Raw genomic sequence first — 20,847 nt, forward strand, 5'->3', positions numbered from 1 at the left:
CGTCGCTACTACTTTTGACCATATTTCTGTCAGCATGCGTATTCCGTGCAAATGTCGAGAATTCGGCACAAAAAGTGAAATTTTTTCAGTTGAGAATAAGTTTGGGATGCAAACAGATCTCTACAAATATTTTGTTGGTTTAATGTTGACACAAATGTCCAAGATCGATATAAAACGATTAAATCGATTTAATCGACCAGTGCTTGACCCTAGAGACATCTATTGGAAAACGGTGGAAGCAAAGTTGTAGACCTAATACTTTTGTAATACTCTACCGGAATCATCTCCAATCGACCAGTTATAATTCGTTATCCACCATTGGCCGAAATAAATTAATTTCACAGAATCTACAAAGCAAAAGCTTCGGATTTCAGTGTAAACCCACACAACCACTGCATCATACCTACAGATGTGTTGTTGCGTGAAAATAATCGATTTTTTAATGCCCGTTATGAGCGTAAAAAAGCCGCTAGCACATAATAAATTTTTATTGACGCATGTTGCCTTGTAAAGCTCATGAAACTGGCTGGTAAATGTGTGAAATTGTAAAATCAATGTCGTGCAACAGGCGTGTGACTGATATAACGAATCGGTTGCATATGCAAACACGCATGTCACGTGTACGGGGAGGAATCAAATGTTTGGTTGACGCACGAAAACCGATTAAAATCGTTTTTTTATTGAAAAAAAAAATGAAAATTGAAAAACGAAGCGATTTCAATTTCACTTTTTTGCGCACAAAGGAAATCGCTTACGCCTCATTGGTCAGCTCGTGCTTGTGGCAGCGATTACGCGCTACGTAGATGCGTTATTTAAATCGTGAAATAAGCGGGATAATGTCAGCATGATGCGTGTGCATTTCTGCGGCAGGACAAGCAGTGGACACACACAAACGGAAATATATTTTTTATTTGTCGATAAATGCGCGTTGCTGTATTATTCAATCGCTGGGCGTTATTTGCTTAACGTATTGGATTAATTGCGCTTTTGTTTGGCGAAAACCGATTTAAAGCTGCAATTCGAAATTCGAAGAATTCTACAAAGAATCCATATTACAATTCATCGGTACTCGAGCTCTCATGATGCGTAAATGCACGTAATATTTGCATGTGTTTGTATTTACTCTCGTGTACATAAGGGCTTTGGATCCCTTGCTGCCGTTCCACAAATATTTGCCATAATGGCATGCGTGTGCGTGTGTGAGTGAATTGCAACTAATTTACTATAAAATGCTCAACTTCATGTTATATTAAGCGTGAAACTGAAATAAGGCCAGCGAATTGGCCAAATGGATTGTGCGGTACGTGCCGAAGTGAGATGAGTTTATGACCGCTTGTTTGTGTTTATGTGTGTGTGTGTGGGTGCGTGTAATGGGTTCATGCGTGCATGTGAGTTCAATCACGTGTGCAAGTGTGTTTTTGTTGCACTATAACGTGCTGTAGCGAGTAACCCAACCGCAACAGGCGTTTACAACGGTAACGATAACAAGATAAAACAGACAGACACAAACATATATATGTATATATATGTTCACAAATACTCAAATTAGTACTTGTTGACCGTGCAACAATAACAAAGGGCAACTCGAATAAAAATAAAACATTTCACACCAACAACAATAACAACAATTTAATCCATATTATTATTGGTTATTTTAGGCTCAGCCGAAATACAAACGTGTTGCCGCCTTTTTAATCTTTTTCCACTTTGTTAAGTCCTTAGCTTATCGCTTTACTGTTCAAAATAACAAAATCATGTCGAAATTGAAAAGTACCGTACGCTTTGTTTGTGAAAATAATAAAAAAGAAACGTAATTCACTAAAATGAAACCGTTAAAGTGACCTTTTCATTACCTCAAAGCGCAATGTGTGTTCTTTTATGGTATTGTGGAACGAAGAGTGACCGCCGTATCGGAGTAGAAAAAAGAGTGTGCAAAGAAAAAGTTTTTGGCACGCACTTTTCAAAAAATTATTGCATTTATATTTCGAACTTTGAGTGATGTGAGTGAGAAACGTCATGGATGGAGTAGAGTTAGAGGTATACAAACGTGAAATAAATATGATTCTGGACATCTTTGTTTGACCTTTTATAGAACGTGATAATTCAAAATAATAAAAGTTGAAAGAAACACATTTAAAGTATTGATTTTAGTTGAAGAGTTAGTTAGGTAAAGTTCATAGATAAAATAATTCAGCATCAAAGGGTGTTATTTTAATATACATATTGATAAGGAATAGACGATGCAAAGCGGGGGATTCTTGTATAATTATCCACTGGATTCTACATTGGCTAGTCAAAGTTTCACATATAAGACAGATTCGTCGAAAGATTACTTACCAGGATCACGGAGGAAATTAAGGCAGTAGTCTGCTTTACAGGCTCCAAAAAATCGATTTTTTTGTTTTGTTTTAAATCTCTTCCAAAACTATCCAAGAATATGTCTTTAAAATTCCAGAGGCCAATTCGACATATTTTCGAAGCTAGAGCAGTTTTAGTGGCCGAGCGTCGATTATTTTATATATATTTTTTTTTTGGACCGAAAACTTTAAAGCCCGTTTTCTCGAGTTTTCATTTTCACAAGTGTTAGGAAACGGTGCCGGCGATTGCAAAGAGAATATACTTTTGTCCGATCGAAAAAAACCAAAGTGATCTAGCTTCAGTATTAAATTAGCTTCTTTTTGAACTAAAAAAGTTGGACGAAAGTATTATTTAAACTTTTTCTTTTGCAACTTAAAGTAATTTTTTTTTCTTAAAAAAGTGAATTTTTTTTCAAACTTCGAAAAATTTGGAATTTTATAACTTCTTCGATATTTTTTAGTTCATAAAGAAAATAAATTTATAAAAATTAAAAAAAAAATTGGTTCGACTGTTTCAGATGCATCGCACGACCTCCATCACCGGCATCGATTTACAAGTGCATACTCCAGGCGCTCCAGAAAAATACTTAAAACTTTGAAAAAATTTCAATATTTTTTAATAATAAATATTGTTTTTAAGCTTTAAATATAGTACACTATCATCTTAAAATTCCGTTTACCGCAATCATTTTCTTCCCTTTCAAAAAAAATTGCCTTAATACAAATCGGGTTTCTATATATTTTCTAGGTCTCAAATCTAGCTTTAGTATATCAATTCAGGACTTTTGCTCTTGAGCTATGAGGCTATATATGGCTTCCTTGTAAACAAATCTGAATCGAGGAGCACGCTTTATTTAAACACGCTTAATTTAAATGAAGAGTTCATAATTTCGTTATCCATTTTAAGTCCGATGAGTCTGGAAAAAGGCTCAATCCCTGTATGAATGTAAAAAAAAACGAAGAACTCGTACTGGAAGTTAGTGTTGAGCTGTTTAGTCGAAGACGCCGAAACCCTTATCGTCGTCTTTTTCCGACCTTTTTCTTGGTATTGAATCTGAAATGTATTAATCGATTTTATTTGCAGAAAAAAATATTAAAAATTCTAGTTTCACAAGAAAACTTAAAGTGTAATTATGCAGATAAGGTGGCATAAAATAAGAATTTAAATTTTACTATGATTATTAAAATTAAATTGCTTGTAAAAAATATAACCTAAAACCTTAACTAACCTCAACAGATGCTAGTGTCAGACAAAGTGTACGTTTTCCTAATTAAATTAATGTTTTGGAAATTTAATATGTGCCAACACAGCTGCCCGTAAGGACACATCACAACCGGCCGTTGACCTGTCTTTCTAAAATTGACATAAATATATGAAAGGGACTATAATACGATTATCAATATTACTACAACGAAATATTTCACAGAGTCTCTGCGTGTGTCTATTTCTCAACGAGTGGAGGCTTGCGTGTGCCAATATTGATTTTTTGGTTTGGAAAATTCAAGCATACTTTAAAATAATTAGAACAGTTATGCCACAATCGCACACACACACACACACAGACTCATAAAAACTTACACTTTCGCCGACTTTATGTGCTTCGTGTATGTGAAGAAATCTAAGCAATCACTTAAACTAGTTTGATTTCACTTTCATTAGCTTAATTTAATTTTAGACGAGCATAGTTTTCAAGACACGCATACATCGACAGTTTAAAATTCAAAGAGGACGCACGCTGCGGTCTCCCTTAGTGAACTCTTTTTGATTCGTCGTTGGCGTTGTCGACACGAAATCAATTTCTTGCCTTGTTGGGCGCTCAAGTGCTTTAATGGCCATTAAAGTATAAAAGACGAGATATAACACAATTTAACGACGCCGCGTCCAACAAAAGCAACCGCATGGACATGCCGTTATGTGAAAAGTTGAAGAACCCTCAAAGTTGTTTATGCTTCCGCCAGCCTGAGTTTGTGCGCGCTTTCTCCCAACCAGCGTCTTTAGCGAGTTCTCGCCAGTTGCACGCTCTGTGTTCGACAATCTCTCTACGGTTTTATTTTGTTTTGTACCGACATGTGGTGGGTGGAACTGGCACAATTGCGATTAAATTCTTCTTTAAGTTCGTTTTCTGTTGTTCTTTGTGTGGATGTGAGTGTGTGTAAACCGTTACTACAGATAACAGTGGCTCGAAGTACGCGGATTCACAGAGACACAATGTACTTATATGTAGCCTGCACCTGCGTTTGGTCTTTGTGTCGCTATAAATGAAAAAGTTGGCGCAAAAATTTATGGTAAAGATAGCCATTTTAATTCGATTGGACTTTACAACTACTTTAGGGCACTTCAACTTCTTCTTCTTCTTCTTCTTCTTTGCATAGTTTGAAATTAATTTTGCGTTTTTATCTGGTGGCCTCAAAGAGCTTTAGTGGAAAGTTTGCGGCTTAGGTAAAAATTAAGTGCCTTTAAAGCCCGATAATAAATTGTTTAAGCAATTTTTTATAAAAGTTATTCATTCTTTAAAGAAAAATAGTTTTTTCTTGGCTTAAAAACTGAACTGTTCACTTCATTACTGCAGAATTATCTGCCTCTTTAACTTTACTAAAGCACTCGGCCAATATTATTCAATATTTATTTGAGTAACATGCGACTGGTATATATGTATGTAAAACCCATATACACTAGTATTGAGAGTAAATAAACTATTGTGTTCATATAGTACGGCATATGCTTCTGCCAACCTCAAAGATCGCTCACAGCCAGATATTGTACTTTTGCGGTTATTGCTTTGTCACTTCTATTTATTTATGTGCTTAAATGCAATGCAATCCCGTTATATGAGCATTGGCTAACGGTGAAGATGGCGCAGTTGCTGTGCTGGCAATACTATTGTATTTTTATTCCTTGAAATCTGCGGTTTATTGCAGTTTATTATTTCACCACTCTCTCTCTCTCTCTCTCTGTCTTTGCTGTGGTTTCAATGACGAGACTATATTAATTTTAAATTTATCTGACGGATATTGCTATCATGAAGACAAATGATACATATTTAAAATAATATGAATTTTAAAGTAAAATATATTTTAAATCAGGAAATGAAATATATTTTTTACAGCAATTTTTTTCGAAGATAGTTGAAGTGTTTGTATATTACTTACTTATATCTAAAACCCTTCCAACACGCAGTGGTTAAAGAAAGATATTGCAGATATATCTTTAAAATATAAAGCTTTCTTAAACTTTGGCGGAACAGCTCCATAAAACGCTTAAGGGGTTAGGGGTAGTCAGGATTTACAAAAAATCAATTTCTTTTTGCATTTTCCTTAAGTGTAATATCTTAAAAATATTCTCTGAAAATATGAAGTTGATCTGATAATAACTTTTCGAGTTATTCGTTTATCTCAAAACTATGTTTTTTGAACCGGTGACAACTGTAACTCGATAACCGCTCAGTAGATTTTAATGAAATTCATGCAGATTTTGGAATACATAATAAAATTTTTTTTTTCAAAAATTTCGATTTTTTAAGAGCAATTAACTTTTGATTTTTTATCTAGAAAAAAATTTCCTGAGGCAGCCATTTTGTTAATTTTTGAAAAAAAGCTTCTATCAGTCCCAGGATTATCTATTTATAAAACTAATTTTTTTCATCCGATTGATTTTAGATGAATCTCCAAGGACTTATGATTGTCACCGCAAGGACCTTTTTTTGAAACTGGGTCAACACAGACAGTTATAACTTTGGAATTTATAATTTTTTTTTTTTAATTTTCGTGACTTTAAGTTAAAACATTGTATAATAATGCTATATTATGACTTTTGTAAAATAACATGATTTAATAGCAAAAAAAAAATTACTGAAAATTCTAATTTTTTCGTGTCTCTGACTACCACTAACCCCTTAACTCTCCAAACCGAAAGTCTCTCCATCAATTCTCATGTATCTTCCACCGTCAAAAACCATATTCTGGAAATCCATTTTACAATTATTATCTGGTGCAATAAAGGGTATTTTATGGATAATTGGTTAAATATTTTTCGAGAAAAGGCGAAGCTACAATGCATCTACGAAGATAAAGTCCTGAGATGTTTAACAAACAGGTGTTCAAAGAGTGGTTGTAGATAATTTTAAGCTTTTGCGGAGCTTTGTTGAGATGGTACTCCTTGGCTTGATATGATCCCGGTATCTGGAACTGTAGTGAGAATGAAATATTATCAAAACTATTCAGTTTTTGAATTTAATTTTACAATAATATTTTTTTTTTAATAAATTATTCAGATACACTACCTAAATTAACACATCTAACCTCAGCGCCCTCTATCGTAACTGTTTTGTTTGTAATTCAAAACACACACCTAAATAAACATGCCCTAGGATACTTGATTATCTCACATGAGAACATAAATATTTGAATTTTAAATTACCTGCAAAGCATAATTTTGTAATATTTCAACGAACTCAAATGTGAAGAAGGTCAAGTATAAAGCAAATTCCTATTTCACACACACACACAAACACATATCTATATGTACGTTTATGTTTAGCTAACAAGTAGAAATTTGTGACTTTTATCCAATTTGTTTCGTTTGTGGCAATTTTCTTATTAACATAACTTTTCATATCAACTCACCCACTTTCATCACTGCTCCACCTACTTGGCACACACAAACACATATACAGCCGTGTGCACATCACCAAGGAGACGCTCAAGTGCTTGGATGGCGATTACGAAGTGGAGGAGGGCAAAGGTGCCGAACGCAACACATATCTGAAGGATCATCAAATCGAAACTTATCTCATAGTGCCAGGTGATATCTATCGACCGGTAAGTATGGCTGCTGCTGCTGTAACTGCTTGAGAGCGTCTATGTGTGTGTGTACAAATGTAGCAATAAATAAAGAAGTAGTTGTTTGACGATTGCGACGAGCTGACGAACACGACTGACTGCCACTCGACACGAGGCATGTGTTGCATACGCATGACCGCTCGCACATACAGTTGCACGTACGTGGCGCCAACGGCGCAACCGAATACTCGTACGAATTTATGCTAAATAAGTTATTGCTTCACATGATTGTTCGCACACAAACACACATCTAAACATAGGGTTGCATGTGCGTGGGGCGGGTTATGCAAAGCGTCAAAAGGCAATGAAATAAACGCCTAAAATAACAACGGAAATAGAATAAGAAATAAGATGCGAACACAAAGGCACATACATACATATACATATGAGTTTGGATGTATGTATATATTTACAAATAGAGAAGCACCTGTGCCACACGGTGAAGCTGATAGACGTACACACTCGCACGAACGCAATTCTTTTATAACAAAAAAAAAGTAAAAGAACATTTTCTATTTTCATGTTGACATGTGTGTGTGCAGCACAAGAAATCACGCAACCGACTGCAGGTGAATGGCAATATTTCCAAGGAGCTGCGAATGATGGGACATGCTAGCGCGCAGAAGAATACCTCCAAGTGAGTACAAATATACGTAATAGAAATGATTTGGCATTCGAGTGTCTTATTTTTATACTCTCGCAACATGTTGCACAGAGTATAATAGTATTGTTCACATAACGGTTGTTTGTGTCACCAAGAAATAAAAGAGCTAGATATGGGGTTATATATATATAAATGATCAGGATGACGAGTGGATTTGAAATCCGGATGTCTGTCCGTCCGTCTGTCCGTGCAAGCGATAACTTGAGTAAAAATTAAGATATCTTAATGGAACATGGAACACATATTACTTGGCGCCCTGAGGAGGTTGCTTTCGAAAATGGTCAAAATCGGTCCACTGACACGCCCACAAAATGGCGAAAACCGAAAACCTGTACAGTGTCATAACTAAGCCATAAATAAAGTTATGAAAACTGAAACTAAAATTTGGAATATAGGATCGCATTAGGGAGGGGCATAATTGGATATAGTTGTTTTTGAAAAGTGGGCGTGACCCGCCCCAAATAGGTTTTTTGTATATAACTCGCAAACCAATAAAGCTATATAAACCAAACTTTCTGCAGTCGTTTAGTTTAGCCATTTCCTTATACAGTTCAAAAATGAAAGAAATCGGATAATAACCACGCCCACCTCCCATACGAAAGTTAGATTGAAAATTACTAAATGTGGGTTAACTCAGTAACGAAAAACGTCAGATACACTAAATTTCACATAAGAAATGGCAGAAGGTAGCTTCGCTCAGATTTTTTTACAAAGTGAAAAATGGGCATGGCAACGCCCACTTATGGGTCCAAAAACCATATCTTAGGAACTCCTCGACAGATTTCAATGAAAATCGGTATACGATATTTTCTTGACACCCTGACAACACTGTTAACAAATGAGTGAAATCGGTTCACAAGCACGACTACTTTCCTTATAACTCAATTTTGAATTCCATCTGATCTCCTGTACTTTATATTATATACATTAGGAACCAATGAAGATATCGAAATAAAACTTTACACAAATGCTGTATATGATCTGTCGCATCACTTGTGAAAAAATTGTCGTAAACCGACTATAACTTTTCAAGGCCCCATATATCGAACATGTTGAACTCAGGGCCTAAGGTAAAATTTTAACCGAAAATATGGATAAATCTCTCAGATAATTTAATTCAGAGGAAATTGTTTTCTTCCAATAGTGTGTCTCTGTTCCAAAAATTTTTAAAATCGGGTCATATCATCTTCTAGCTCCCATATAAATGATTATAGGTTTTTCAAAAATACGGTGGGCTTTAATCCCCATATATGTATTGGTTAATATGTGATATATCTTAGCAAAATTAAGTGATCGTATAGTATTGGATATAGTGTACCTTGCTGGTGAAATTGAATGAAATCGCTTCAGGTATTACCTCAGCCCTCATATCTATGTATATATGACGATTTTCGTTATTCTATTAAACTTTATGCCGAATTTATGGGCAAATTTGTGCGTTATCTTAATAAAATTTCTTCATAAATTGCGAGAGTATAAAATGCTCGGTTGCACCCGAACTTAGCCTTTCCTTACTTGCTATACATCACTTCGTGTACGCTGCTATTCGCTACTTGCTTACCTTCTATTTTTGCTTTCTTGTTGCTGTTCACAGAATTTTCTTCTATCTTCTGTGAATTGCTCTTTGTTGTGTGCGAAAAATTGTTCCAAGTAATGAATGTGTGAAAATCTTTACAGATTTGGCTTCGGTGACAGCGCGGAGGGCGCCAAGGATCCGGAGGATGAGGTGAATGAGTATTTGATGCGTGCAATTGATGCGCGTAGCATTGACCATTTGCGTGCGGAGCATTGTCAGTCGGTGTTGTTGTCCTTCAAGGATGAAGCGCTTGAGAAGAAGGTAAGTAGGAGTGCAAGGAAATATTATACAACAACAAGTGAAATTTAATTTATTTAAGAAATTTCATGTTTATTTGTGCGCGCTTTCCTTACTTTCAGTATGGTTCGGAACCAGATCGCATGCTGGGTGTATATTTCTATTGCAGTTTCATTGTGCTGGTTGCCACCACACTTATAAGACTCTCTATATTTAAACCGTAAGTTTCAATATAATTCGTTATTTAGCGGAAATTATGCAATACACTTCAATATGATTGTAGATTTATAATACTTCTTAAGCGTAAAAGTATTTTTAGTGCGTGGGCTTGAGTCGTAGGCGAAGCTTATGAAATTGACAGGAATATGAAGGAGTCTTGTTTACCCTTGATGATGCGATTTTAAATATTTCTATGAAAAATGGACTAAAAAGATAAAATACGCGAAGTGAATATAAGCTATGTGCAAAGATGAGAAGAAGATATTTCTTTGTCATCTACTTCATATATAAATCTAAAAAAATTACAAACTTGTTGTCATACCTTCCTCAGTAGCTCTTAACCAAACAAACTAATTTTATATTTAAAATGTCATTTCAGGAATTTACTCACAATCACCACCTCATGTGCAACAATTATTGTTGTGTTGCTGATTTCGCTGCTCATCGCCGCGCATGTGATCAACATAAAGGTACGTATACGCCATGGCAGCCAATTGACATTCAAAATTCCACATTCAATATTCAACTTTCACACCCGGCTAAGCGTTCATGCAAAAACAAATATTGTTAGCTTAAACTATATCGCTGATATTTGTATTTAAATATATTTGTATGTACAAATACATCCTCGTATATACTCGTATGCACATCATGTTTGGTCTACACCATTAGTGTGTGCAAATCGAATTTCATTGGAAATGTCATTTTATTCAATTTGCAATACGCGCAACTTTGTGCTGCCTTTGTAAAGTCGTACATTCATATGCACACTTGTGTGTGGATTGTTCGCAACGCGTTACAATTCTCTGTTGTTGTGTTTACTTGCAGCTACCGATTGGCGTCAAGAGATTCTCTTCACGTATTCATAGCGATCGCTTGTTGGCGCAATGTTTTGCCTTTTTAACTGTTACGCTGATTGCCCTCACAACCATATTGACAATGGTGAGTAGTAAATACAATGTATTGATTGTTGATTGTTGTGTGCGAGTGTTTTCCCCACTGAGGTGTTTGATTTTAAATGGTAGATTTTTATTGTTGAAAATATTTTCAACTATTTTTTGTTTTTGTAATTTCTTTTTAACAATTTCTAAAATTCATGTCAGAAGAACTATTTGTAGGTGGAGCTTAGGCATGTACACTTTTTGTTAGCAATTTCAATTAAATTCCAAATTCAATTAAATTCCAAATTTCAATTAAATTCCTTTTTGTTAGCAATTTCAATGTTCCAAAAATTATTAAAATCGGATCAGAATTTCACCTAGCTCCCATATACCTAATTATAGATTTTTCAAAAATACGGTGGGCTTTATTCCGCATATATCGGATAATATGTGAGGATATCTTAGCGAAATTAAATGAGCATATAGTCTTATATATAGCGTAGCTTGGTGGGGAAAATTAGTAAAATCGGTTTAGGAATTACATCAGCCCTCATATACCATATATGATGATTTTCGTTATTCTATATGACTTTTGGGGATGGGGTCATATGTAGAAGTTCACGCAAGTGAGGAAAGTTTCTGATTGCCATTCACTTGGGAGTGGCCAGGAACGATTCTTTTGCATATGACTCAAGCAGCTCACGACTTCCGGTTTTAGACCAAGTATCCCCTGGGTAGCTAACAGACATCCGTTTGGAGGCGAGCTAAAGTGAGAAGGCGAAGCCCGCTTGTGCGGTTGTGCGTAGGGCTTGGGACCCACCACATAAAAAAAATCTCCCCAATGAAAACAAACACCGAGCCTCGGATGAGAAACCCCCCTTTTGATGACGACCCCTGCAAACGTACTAAGGATCATGATTTGAGGGCATGCACCTGGAATGTCCGGACTCTTAATTGGGAAGGTGCCTCTGCCCAGCTGGTTGATGTCCTCATACAACTAAAGGCTGACATCACCGCCGTCCAAGAAGTGCGATGGACGGGACAAGGACGGAAGAAGGTGGGTCCTTGTGACATCTACTACAGCGGCCATATAAAGGAGCGCAAATTTGGTGTTGGATTTGTGGTGGGAGAGAGACTCCGTCGCCGAGTCCTGGCATTCACCCCGGTGGATGAACGTCTAGCCACAATCCGCATAAAAGCGAGGTTCTTCAACATATCGCTGATTTGCGCCCACGCCCCAACGGAAGAGAAGGACGATGTGACCAAAGACGCTTTCTATGAGCGCCTAGAACGCACCTATGAGCGCTGCCCCCGCCACGATGTCAAAATCGTGCTTGGCGATTTTAACGCCAGGGTGGGTAAAGAAGGTGTCTTTGGCACAACAGTCGGAAAATTCAGCCTCCATGACGAAACATCGCCAAACGGCCTGAGGCTGATCGACTTCGCTGGGGCCCGAAATATGGTTGTCTGTAGTACCAGATTCCAGCATAAAAAAATTCATCAAGCAACGTGGCTGTCCCCTGATCGAAACACGCGCAACCAAATCGATCACGTTGTGATAGACGGAAGACATGTCTCCAGTGTTTTAGACGTGCGTACGCTCCGAGGACCAAACATTGACTCGGACCATTATCTAGTAGCAGCAAAGATACGCACTCGCCTCTGTGCAGCAAAGAACGCCCGTCAACAAACACAAGGAAGGTTCGCCGTCGAAAAGCTGCAATCACAACCGACAGCCGAACGATTTTCTACTCGACTTGCACTCCTGCTCTCTGAGAGCACTCATCAGCATCTCGATATAAGGGAGCTGTGGAACGGCATCTCAAACTCATTGCATACCGCTGCAGCCGAAACAATTGGTCTACGGCAACGCCAAAAAACCAGTTGGTACGATGAGAATTGTCGTTCCGCAGTGGAGAGAAAACAGACTGCCTACCTCGCAACGTTGCGATCGACCACAACACGTTCGGGGTGGGATAGATATCGAGAACTGAAGAGGGAAGCGAGACGCATTTGCAGACGTAAAAAGAAAGAGGCCGAAATGCGTGAGTATGAAAAGCTTGAAAAGCTGGCCGACATGGGTAATGCTCGAAAATTTTATGAAAAGATGAGGCGATTAACAGAAGGTTTCAAGACCGGAGCATTATCATGTAGGGACCGAGAAGGTAATCTGGTAGCGGATGTCCAGAGCACACTGGGATTATGGAGGGAACACTTCTCCGACCTGCTCAATGGCAGTGAAAGTACAACACCAGGAGATGGCGAACCCGATTCCCCAATCGATGACGATGGAATAGATGTTCCATTACCCGACCATGAAGAAATTCGAATAGCAATTACCCGCTTGAAGAACAACAAAGCGGCGGGGGCCGATGGATTACCGGCCGAGCTATTCAAATACGGCGGCGAAGAACTGATAAGGTGCATGCATCAGCTTCTTTGTAGAATATGGTCGGAAGAAAGCATGCCTGACGATTGGAATCTTAGTGTGCTCTGCCCAATCCATAAAAAGGGAGACCCCACAATCTGCGCCAACTACCGTGGTATAAGTCTCCTCAATATCGCATATAAGGTTTTGTCGAGCGTATTGTGTGAAAGACTAAAGCCCACCGTCAACGAACTGATTGGACCTTATCAGTGTGGCTTTAGACCTGGAAAATCCACAATGGACCAGATATTCACCATGCGCCAAATCTTGGAAAAGACCCGAGAGAGAAGAATCGATACTCACCATCTTTTTATCGATTTTAAAGCTGCCTTCGATAGCACGAAAAGGAGCTGCCTTTTTGCCGCGATGTCTGAATTTGGTATCCCTGCAAAACTAATACGGCTATGTAAGCTGACGTTGAGCAACACCAAAAGCTCCGTCAGGATCGGGAAGGACCTCTCCGAGCCGTTCGATACCAAACGAGGCTTCAGACAGGGTGACTCACTATCGTGCGACTTCTTCAATCTATTGCTGGAAAAAATAATACGAGCTGCAGAACTAAATAGAGAGGGTACAATCTTCTACAAGAGTGTACAGCTCCTGGCGTATGCCGATGATATTGATATCATCGGAAGCAACAACCGCGCCGTTTGTTCTGCGTTTTCCAGACTAGATAAAGAAGCGAAGCGTATGGGTCTGGTGGTGAATGAGGACAAGACGAAATATCTCCTGTCATCAAACAAACAGTCGGCGCACTCGCGTCTTGGCTCCCACGTCACTGTTGACAGTCATAACTTTGAAGTTGTAGATAATTTCGTTTATCTGGGAACCAGCATTAACAACACCAACAATGTCAGCCTTGAAATCCAACGCAGAATCACTCTTGCCAACAGGTGCTACTTTGGACTGAGTAGGCAATTGAAAAGCAAAGTCCTCTCTCGACGAACCAAAATCAAACTCTATAAGTCGCTCATTATTCCCGTCCTGATGTATGGCGCTGAAGCGTGGACGATGACAACATCCGATGAGACGACTCTTGGGGTTTTCGAGAGAAAGGTTTTGCGCAAGATTTTTGGTCCTCTAAACATTGGCAACGGCGAATACCGCAGGCGATGGAACGATGAGCTGTACGATTTATACGACGACATTGACATAGTTCAGCGAATAAAAAGACAGCGGCTACGCTGGCTAGGTCATGTTGTACGGATGGAAGAAAACACTCCAGCTCTGAAAGTATTCGATGCAGTACCCGCTGGAGGAAGCCGCGGAAGAGGACGACCTCCACTCCGGTGGAAAGACCAAGTGCAAAGTGACCTGGCTTCACTTGGTGTTTCCAATTGGCGCCAAAAAGCAAAAAGGAGGAATGAGTGGCGCGCTCTGGTGGATTCGGCTATAATCGCTTAAAGCGGTTCCTACGCCAAATATATATATATATATATGACTTTATGCCGAATATATGGGTCAAATTGTGTGTTATCTTAATAAAATTACATCAATAAATTGCGAGAGTACAAAATGTTCGGTTGCTCCCGAACTTAGCCTTTCCTTACTTGTTTTTATTTATTTTTTTTCGTTCCTCTCCTCATATATTTACGCATATCATTAAAGTAAATAATCACGCTAACAAATCTCTTAAGCTCAGGCATTGAGTTATCTGCTGCCAAAAATTGTTGACTTAGTTCAAAATAATACATTTGCGATTGAAGTATGGCGGCTTAACATTGGATGAAAGAAAACTTCGTTGGCTTGACTCGTATCTCCCACACACGTGCTTAAGTAAATAACTAAATATATATACATACGTATATAGATATATGCATATACAGTTATCTGAATAGAAATGTAAACAGTAAGCTGTGTGACTTGTATCTGTCTGCTGTTGCGGAGTACTTTTGCGCATTTATGTACAATATTTATACAAAACAAATGCGAAAGTTCTGAAATTGCTCTCTTTTGGATTTGTGTGTGAACATTTCCATTACCATTTCAATTTGTATTTGATGCTGATATATCAATTTGTAACACCTTAAATTTTATGCAAACACACTCACATACAAGTTCTTAGCTATAATTCTTACATCGACGAAAGTACACAAATATTTGACATGTATATGTATGCATGTATTGGTGTTGGAATATTTATGTCTATGTGAAAGGTGTATATAATTTTTGTGTCGAAATAAAAGTTTGCATCAAAGGTATCCATCTATTTAAATATATGGCTCTGCTTATAATATATCAGTCTGATTTCATGTGAATTTGTAGCCTTACTCGATTTTGTTAATTTTTCAAATTCACACATCAAATGGTACGTGCTTTGTGTTTAGAATACGTTTTTGAAAAAGGTGTAAAATAATTTTGTATTTTAAATTCATTTTTTTTTTTCAAATGTATAGAAACTTTGGTAATTACATCTGACCCTTTTTCTCTTCAATGTGATTAGTACGAGACCAAAGCTCGTTTCGACAAAACCTTTAACCTAACGCTTGTAAAATAATAATAGTTATTTATAAAAATTATACCATTTGTGCACTGGGTTTATAGAAAGTTAAATAAATATACAAACACACATATTTTTGTTATACAAGTATGTTCAGGCATATTGTGTAAATAAACATGGAAACAAGTGAAAACAAACAAAAAACAAAAAAAAAACAAAAAGTACAACAAAGTATGTGTTAAAATTTCATGTAGTGGAAAAAGTTTTTCCATTAAGGATTCAACGCCACAACAAACACTTTGCCCTTGGCTTTATGTCCGCATAACTCCAGCAAATCAACACAACACACTCGAGCGCCTAAAAGTGTGCTAAAGTATGTGTGTGTGTGTGTGTGTGTGTGTGTGTGTGTGGAGAACACACACTTTGAGTGGTAGACACATTGCTGTCAAACTTTTCTTCTCACTGTTCCACTTGATTTGTAAGCAAAATGTTGTTACACAAATGACTAACGGTGTTTTTTCTTTTTCCTTTTTCTTTCATTTTTGTTTCACTTGTTTTCATTTACAGTTTCAATTTGTTGTTTTTTCTCATTGGTTTTTGTGGGAAAATTGTGAGACCACACATTAACCTTTGAATGTTGGCGTCTTAATCACAGTCACGTCAGCATATCTCATCAGCGCTTTTGAGGAAAAAATGTGTGGAAACAAAAGAGGCTCTCATAGAGACTGATAAATGTGTCTGAATATATGAAATCGAAAAGAGAAAGTATGAATCGTTTAATTGTATGCGCTTATGGGTTAGGCAATTGAGTAGCCATAAAGGTGCAAGCGAACTAGAGTTGTTATATACATATAAATACTGCCGTCGTATTTGTGGTTAGTCAGCTCTCTTTATGAAAAGTTGTTTCAAAAAAAATTTCTCAGTGGAAAATATATATTTCTCTTTATGCTTGTAACATACTCCGGTTTTCCGACAAGGTCTTCACTTATAATATTGTGTAGAATCTATGTCCACAAACACACTTAATCGCACAATTTCAAGAGTAGAGCGCAACACTTAGAAGAACAACGCGTTAAAGCTAACACACACTTGCTGTTGTTTGTTGTTGCCACTCAAAAGGTATTTGTGATGGATCTAGAGTGAATGACCCACATTTACATGGCACTTAATTCACAGCCTTCTTTTTCGAATACAGTTGTTGTTGACTAAGTCTATGTCGACCATTCTACGTTTCAAAAACTGTATACACATTTGTTTGGTGGAATAAACACACTCTGATGACATATACTGAACCTCTTCCCAACAAATGAGATTAAATAAAAAAAAAATATATTTTTTTACTTCTTTTTAAATTTTAATACCCACAATTTGCATTTATCTCCACCATTGTGCTTTAAAACACTGTTAGCCGGCATTAAGTCTTAAAGATTTTACACTTTAACTACTAAATGCCTTCATAAAGATTTGTGCCATTTAGTTTGCGGCGCAGAGTTAGCTGCTCATAACGGCAATGAGTGCCAGCAAGCGTAGCGACGTAGAGCCATAGTGAGCTACGCAAATTGGTCGTTTAACGGGAATTGCATGCCACACCACGTACAAATTGTCAATGGTGCCCATGGAGCTTTGCGTTCTTCACTACAAACATACGAGCGGTAATAGCTTTCATGTACAACAACAGCAACACCTTACTAGTGTATGCCATCTTAGTTATTATCGTCATTTTATAGAGTTTTAATGAAACTTTTATTATGACAACTTGTTTGCGCTGGCGTCTTTAAGATTCTCACCTATTATGTTGTTGTTGTTATAATTTTGTTATTTTATTATTATGTTGTTTTCCTGTCATTTGCGTTTTCTTGGTAAAGCCACTGTTTGCAAGTAATTTCCGCTCGACATTCATAAAAATCTGGTGTGTGAGATTCATTGCAGTCGTTTCTCTCAGGCGCTTCTAAGTTGCCAAACAGGCGGCTAATTAAAATGTGTCATACGACGTTTGCCACAGCGACCCAGCATACGTGAGGTCAGCGGCTATCTTTTGATTTGATGACAAAATTACTGTGGATCAAGTCTACTGAGAATTACATTTCTTCATGAAGAAGCTGGCTAAGCAACTTAAGTGGACTTTTTTCCTAGAATATTCTGTAAATATTAATACAATTTAATGGAGGAAACGGTTTTAAAAGAATGAGAAAATTACTGTATTATTTTTTCTGGGGAAAAGTAGAATGATTATTTTTGGTTTTTTTATGGGCCTTGCTTTGATTAACGAAAAAATAATTACAAATTACTTAATGTTCTTATTTAATTTCTGCTGCGTTCATTTACAGGCTTATGAAATCTTCTACAGTGTTGACTTTGATATTTCATCAATTAGTAGTGATGCCAATACACACCGATTTTCGACGAATTTTACAGCGAGAGCACCAAATTCGGACAACATTGCACTAGATAATGATTTTGCTGCGCTTGAGAGCTCAACTAGGCTCGGTGTGGACGATTTTAATTGTGATTATTTTCTAGCAATAAATGTGAGTAAATTTTTTTTTATTTAATTAATAATTATTTTCTAAAAAAAAATAATGAATAAAAAATTTTAAAATTTAAATTATAAAAAAAATATAAATTTTAAGAAACTTACCAACTTTGCCATTTAGTGTTTCAAAAGTACTTACTTAAGTTGTAACATAATCAAGTCTATTGAAGGCAGTCAATTTTCATAAAAAGTTGTTGCAGCTCATTGCTTGTCGTTTGCTCATTGCCTTTTGTAGTTCAATAAGTTTCTTAAGCTCTACTCAGACAATGCTTCCCCACTACTTGAAATATAAATATAATTTCTTTTTCTTCCTAACAACTCACTTTGTTGTTTTTGTATATTCGACCTACACAGACGTTCTTGTTGCTGACGTTGCTGTCGATGATGACTTGTGCCACTTATCAGGTGTTGAGAATTGTATTGAAGTTGTTATTGTTATTGCTTGTTGCCGCCTTTTACACGGGCTTCTCGCTGTTTTTGTATATGCGCAAGGATGTGCGCTTCATGCTGGAGTGAGTATCGATTTCAAGGACATTTTTTGATTGAAAGACACAAGTATACAAATATTTCGTAGAATTGCTTTATTTTAGAGAATATACTTGTAGGAAATGTACTAATTTTAAAATAATGGAATATATATTAACTTTTATTATTATATTTTTGGAAAGCATTTATAACAACTCATACGTCATCAACAACACTTATTTACTTTGTCTTGTAATCAACTTAATAATATAATTGACTTTCTCTCACTCTCTTTTCCATATGTGCCATATATCTTATATCACCCTCTTCAAACTGCTGACCCATTATTTAACAACAATTAACATCTTGCCTGCAACTCTGAAATGCACATCTGCTGTGCTACAATTATCGCCATCGGATGCTTATTGAACGAACCGATTGCCCTTCGCAAACGACATGTCGGATGCTAACGAAATGTTGCCATCAATCAGCATGGAAGAGGCACTGCTGCGCTATATAATTGATTCCATTTTCCTGTTTGCCTTCATGTTGGCGTTGATTTTCCACAGCCATCAGACGGAGGCCACTTATCGTCTCGATTTCATTTGGAAACTACAAGCCACAGGTGAGTAAGCGAAGACACAGATCAGCGTAGTTGAAGTAATTATTTGCAAAGATTTGCGCTTCGAATTACTGTCGAATGGCGTTGGCTGTCTTTAATTGAAGTGTTTGCTTTATTATGTTGAACAATTTCAACTGTAAATTTCAGCAGTGACTGTCAAGAGTTGTGCGCCTTGGCGTATACGTAACGCCAAGAACGCACTGTTCAACATGGCGTATACGTAACATTCGAAATTGCTGCTTATTTAGCGTTGGTTTCACCTCTATTTTAACAGCTGCAACGCATGCAAGTAGTCGTGTAAATTAATAACTACTTACTATTCCAGAATTCAGTTATTGCAAACTTCTCATTTCTCAAAAGTTTTCGCGCATAGAAATGAGAGATTTGTACATATGAAGGTGTGCAAGTGAAATTGTGCAGATGTAAAACTAAAAAGTTAAGTGGTGATTTTGTTAGTACTTATGAGTAGGAAATATATAGATTTACAAAAATAGTAGGAATGTTCAGTATTCCTTATAAGGTGAAGTATAAAGACAATACAATGATGAGTTGTGAGGTTATTATATAGATACATTTTAATTATAGATATATTTTAAAGGAAATTATGAAGTACATTCCATTCAAGTATGAAATTCTATATAAGTGATTTCGACTTCGACTTCGGCTTCAACTTCCATTACATTTATAAGACTACGTTTCATCCAAATTTTAAGTTCTTCACCATTCTTTGGTTATGAGAAATTTTGATTTTTTTTCGAAATTTGAATTTTGTTTCGAAATTTCTTTGCTGATAAAGATCAAATAATTAATATCGATTGTAAAATCGTACATAAGTTAATCGAAAGAATATGGGGAACTATATATAAAAGGTCCCAAAGAGGGACATTCAGAATAATTTCTCGTATAATCTTATCGATTACCTGGAATGCATAGAAACCTAGAGTATTGCGTCACGGAGCCTACTCCTCCTGGATTCTTTTCTGTCCCCATTCCTACTAAAGAGACGTGGGTGGGATGTACTTACTTAATACTGGATACTGTCTGATGGGTTTACATACAGAAGGGGAGATTGAGCCATTTAGACACTTCCTTCACGTCTTTCACTGTACAGTTTTCGATAGATTGCCGCTGAAACATTTTGGCAGGATGAAATTCGGTGAACCATTTTAACTGTCCCGAATTCATATTAGCTGCCTCAGAAAATTCGTGAATTGAGGAGTATTCTGAGGGAATATTTTTAGGTTTGATAAGTTTAAAGTTTAAAATTGTTAGTATTTTTCTACATCTACATCTTACGAAAATAAGAGTGTGCGTTGTAAAAGCGTTGCAGTGAGGAAAAGCAGGGCGAAAACATTTCCGACTTCTGCCACGAATCAAACAGCAGCCGTGCGCTATGCTTATTATTGTTGCACCGCTCATAGTTGTCAGCAGCAGCAGCGCCAGCAACATTATTGCATTCCCGCTCACAACTATTTATGACGCCCGTTCCGCATAACTGCAACGTAAGAATTCTTATTTAATTTGCATACACACAGCCAGTGCACCCCTCCGGCAATCAGCTAGTAAGCCATGCAAGTCAAGCTGTC

At 36.9% G+C, this 20,847-nt stretch overlaps 1 protein-coding gene across 1 annotated transcript in view; it reads left to right on the top strand.

Moving 5' to 3' along the window:
- The window catches only part of LOC105214931 (uncharacterized), a 91,603-nt gene that overhangs the window by 64,063 nt on the left and 6,693 nt on the right, over nt 1-20,847 (top strand). Inside the window, exons 15-23 of the mRNA XM_029039947.2 lie at nt 7,031-7,175; nt 7,739-7,833; nt 9,538-9,697; nt 9,796-9,893; nt 10,272-10,362; nt 10,721-10,834; nt 17,969-18,169; nt 18,529-18,686; nt 19,131-19,264. Coding sequence (XP_028895780.2) covers nt 7,031-7,175; nt 7,739-7,833; nt 9,538-9,697; nt 9,796-9,893; nt 10,272-10,362; nt 10,721-10,834; nt 17,969-18,169; nt 18,529-18,686; nt 19,131-19,264 — 1,196 coding nt within the window. The remainder of the gene's footprint in view (nt 1-7,030; nt 7,176-7,738; nt 7,834-9,537; nt 9,698-9,795; nt 9,894-10,271; nt 10,363-10,720; nt 10,835-17,968; nt 18,170-18,528; nt 18,687-19,130; nt 19,265-20,847) is intronic.

The sequence above is a fragment of the Zeugodacus cucurbitae genome, chromosome 4 (assembly GCF_028554725.1).
Source record: "Zeugodacus cucurbitae isolate PBARC_wt_2022May chromosome 4, idZeuCucr1.2, whole genome shotgun sequence".
NCBI classification, from domain to species: Eukaryota; Metazoa; Arthropoda; class Insecta; order Diptera; family Tephritidae; genus Zeugodacus; species Zeugodacus cucurbitae.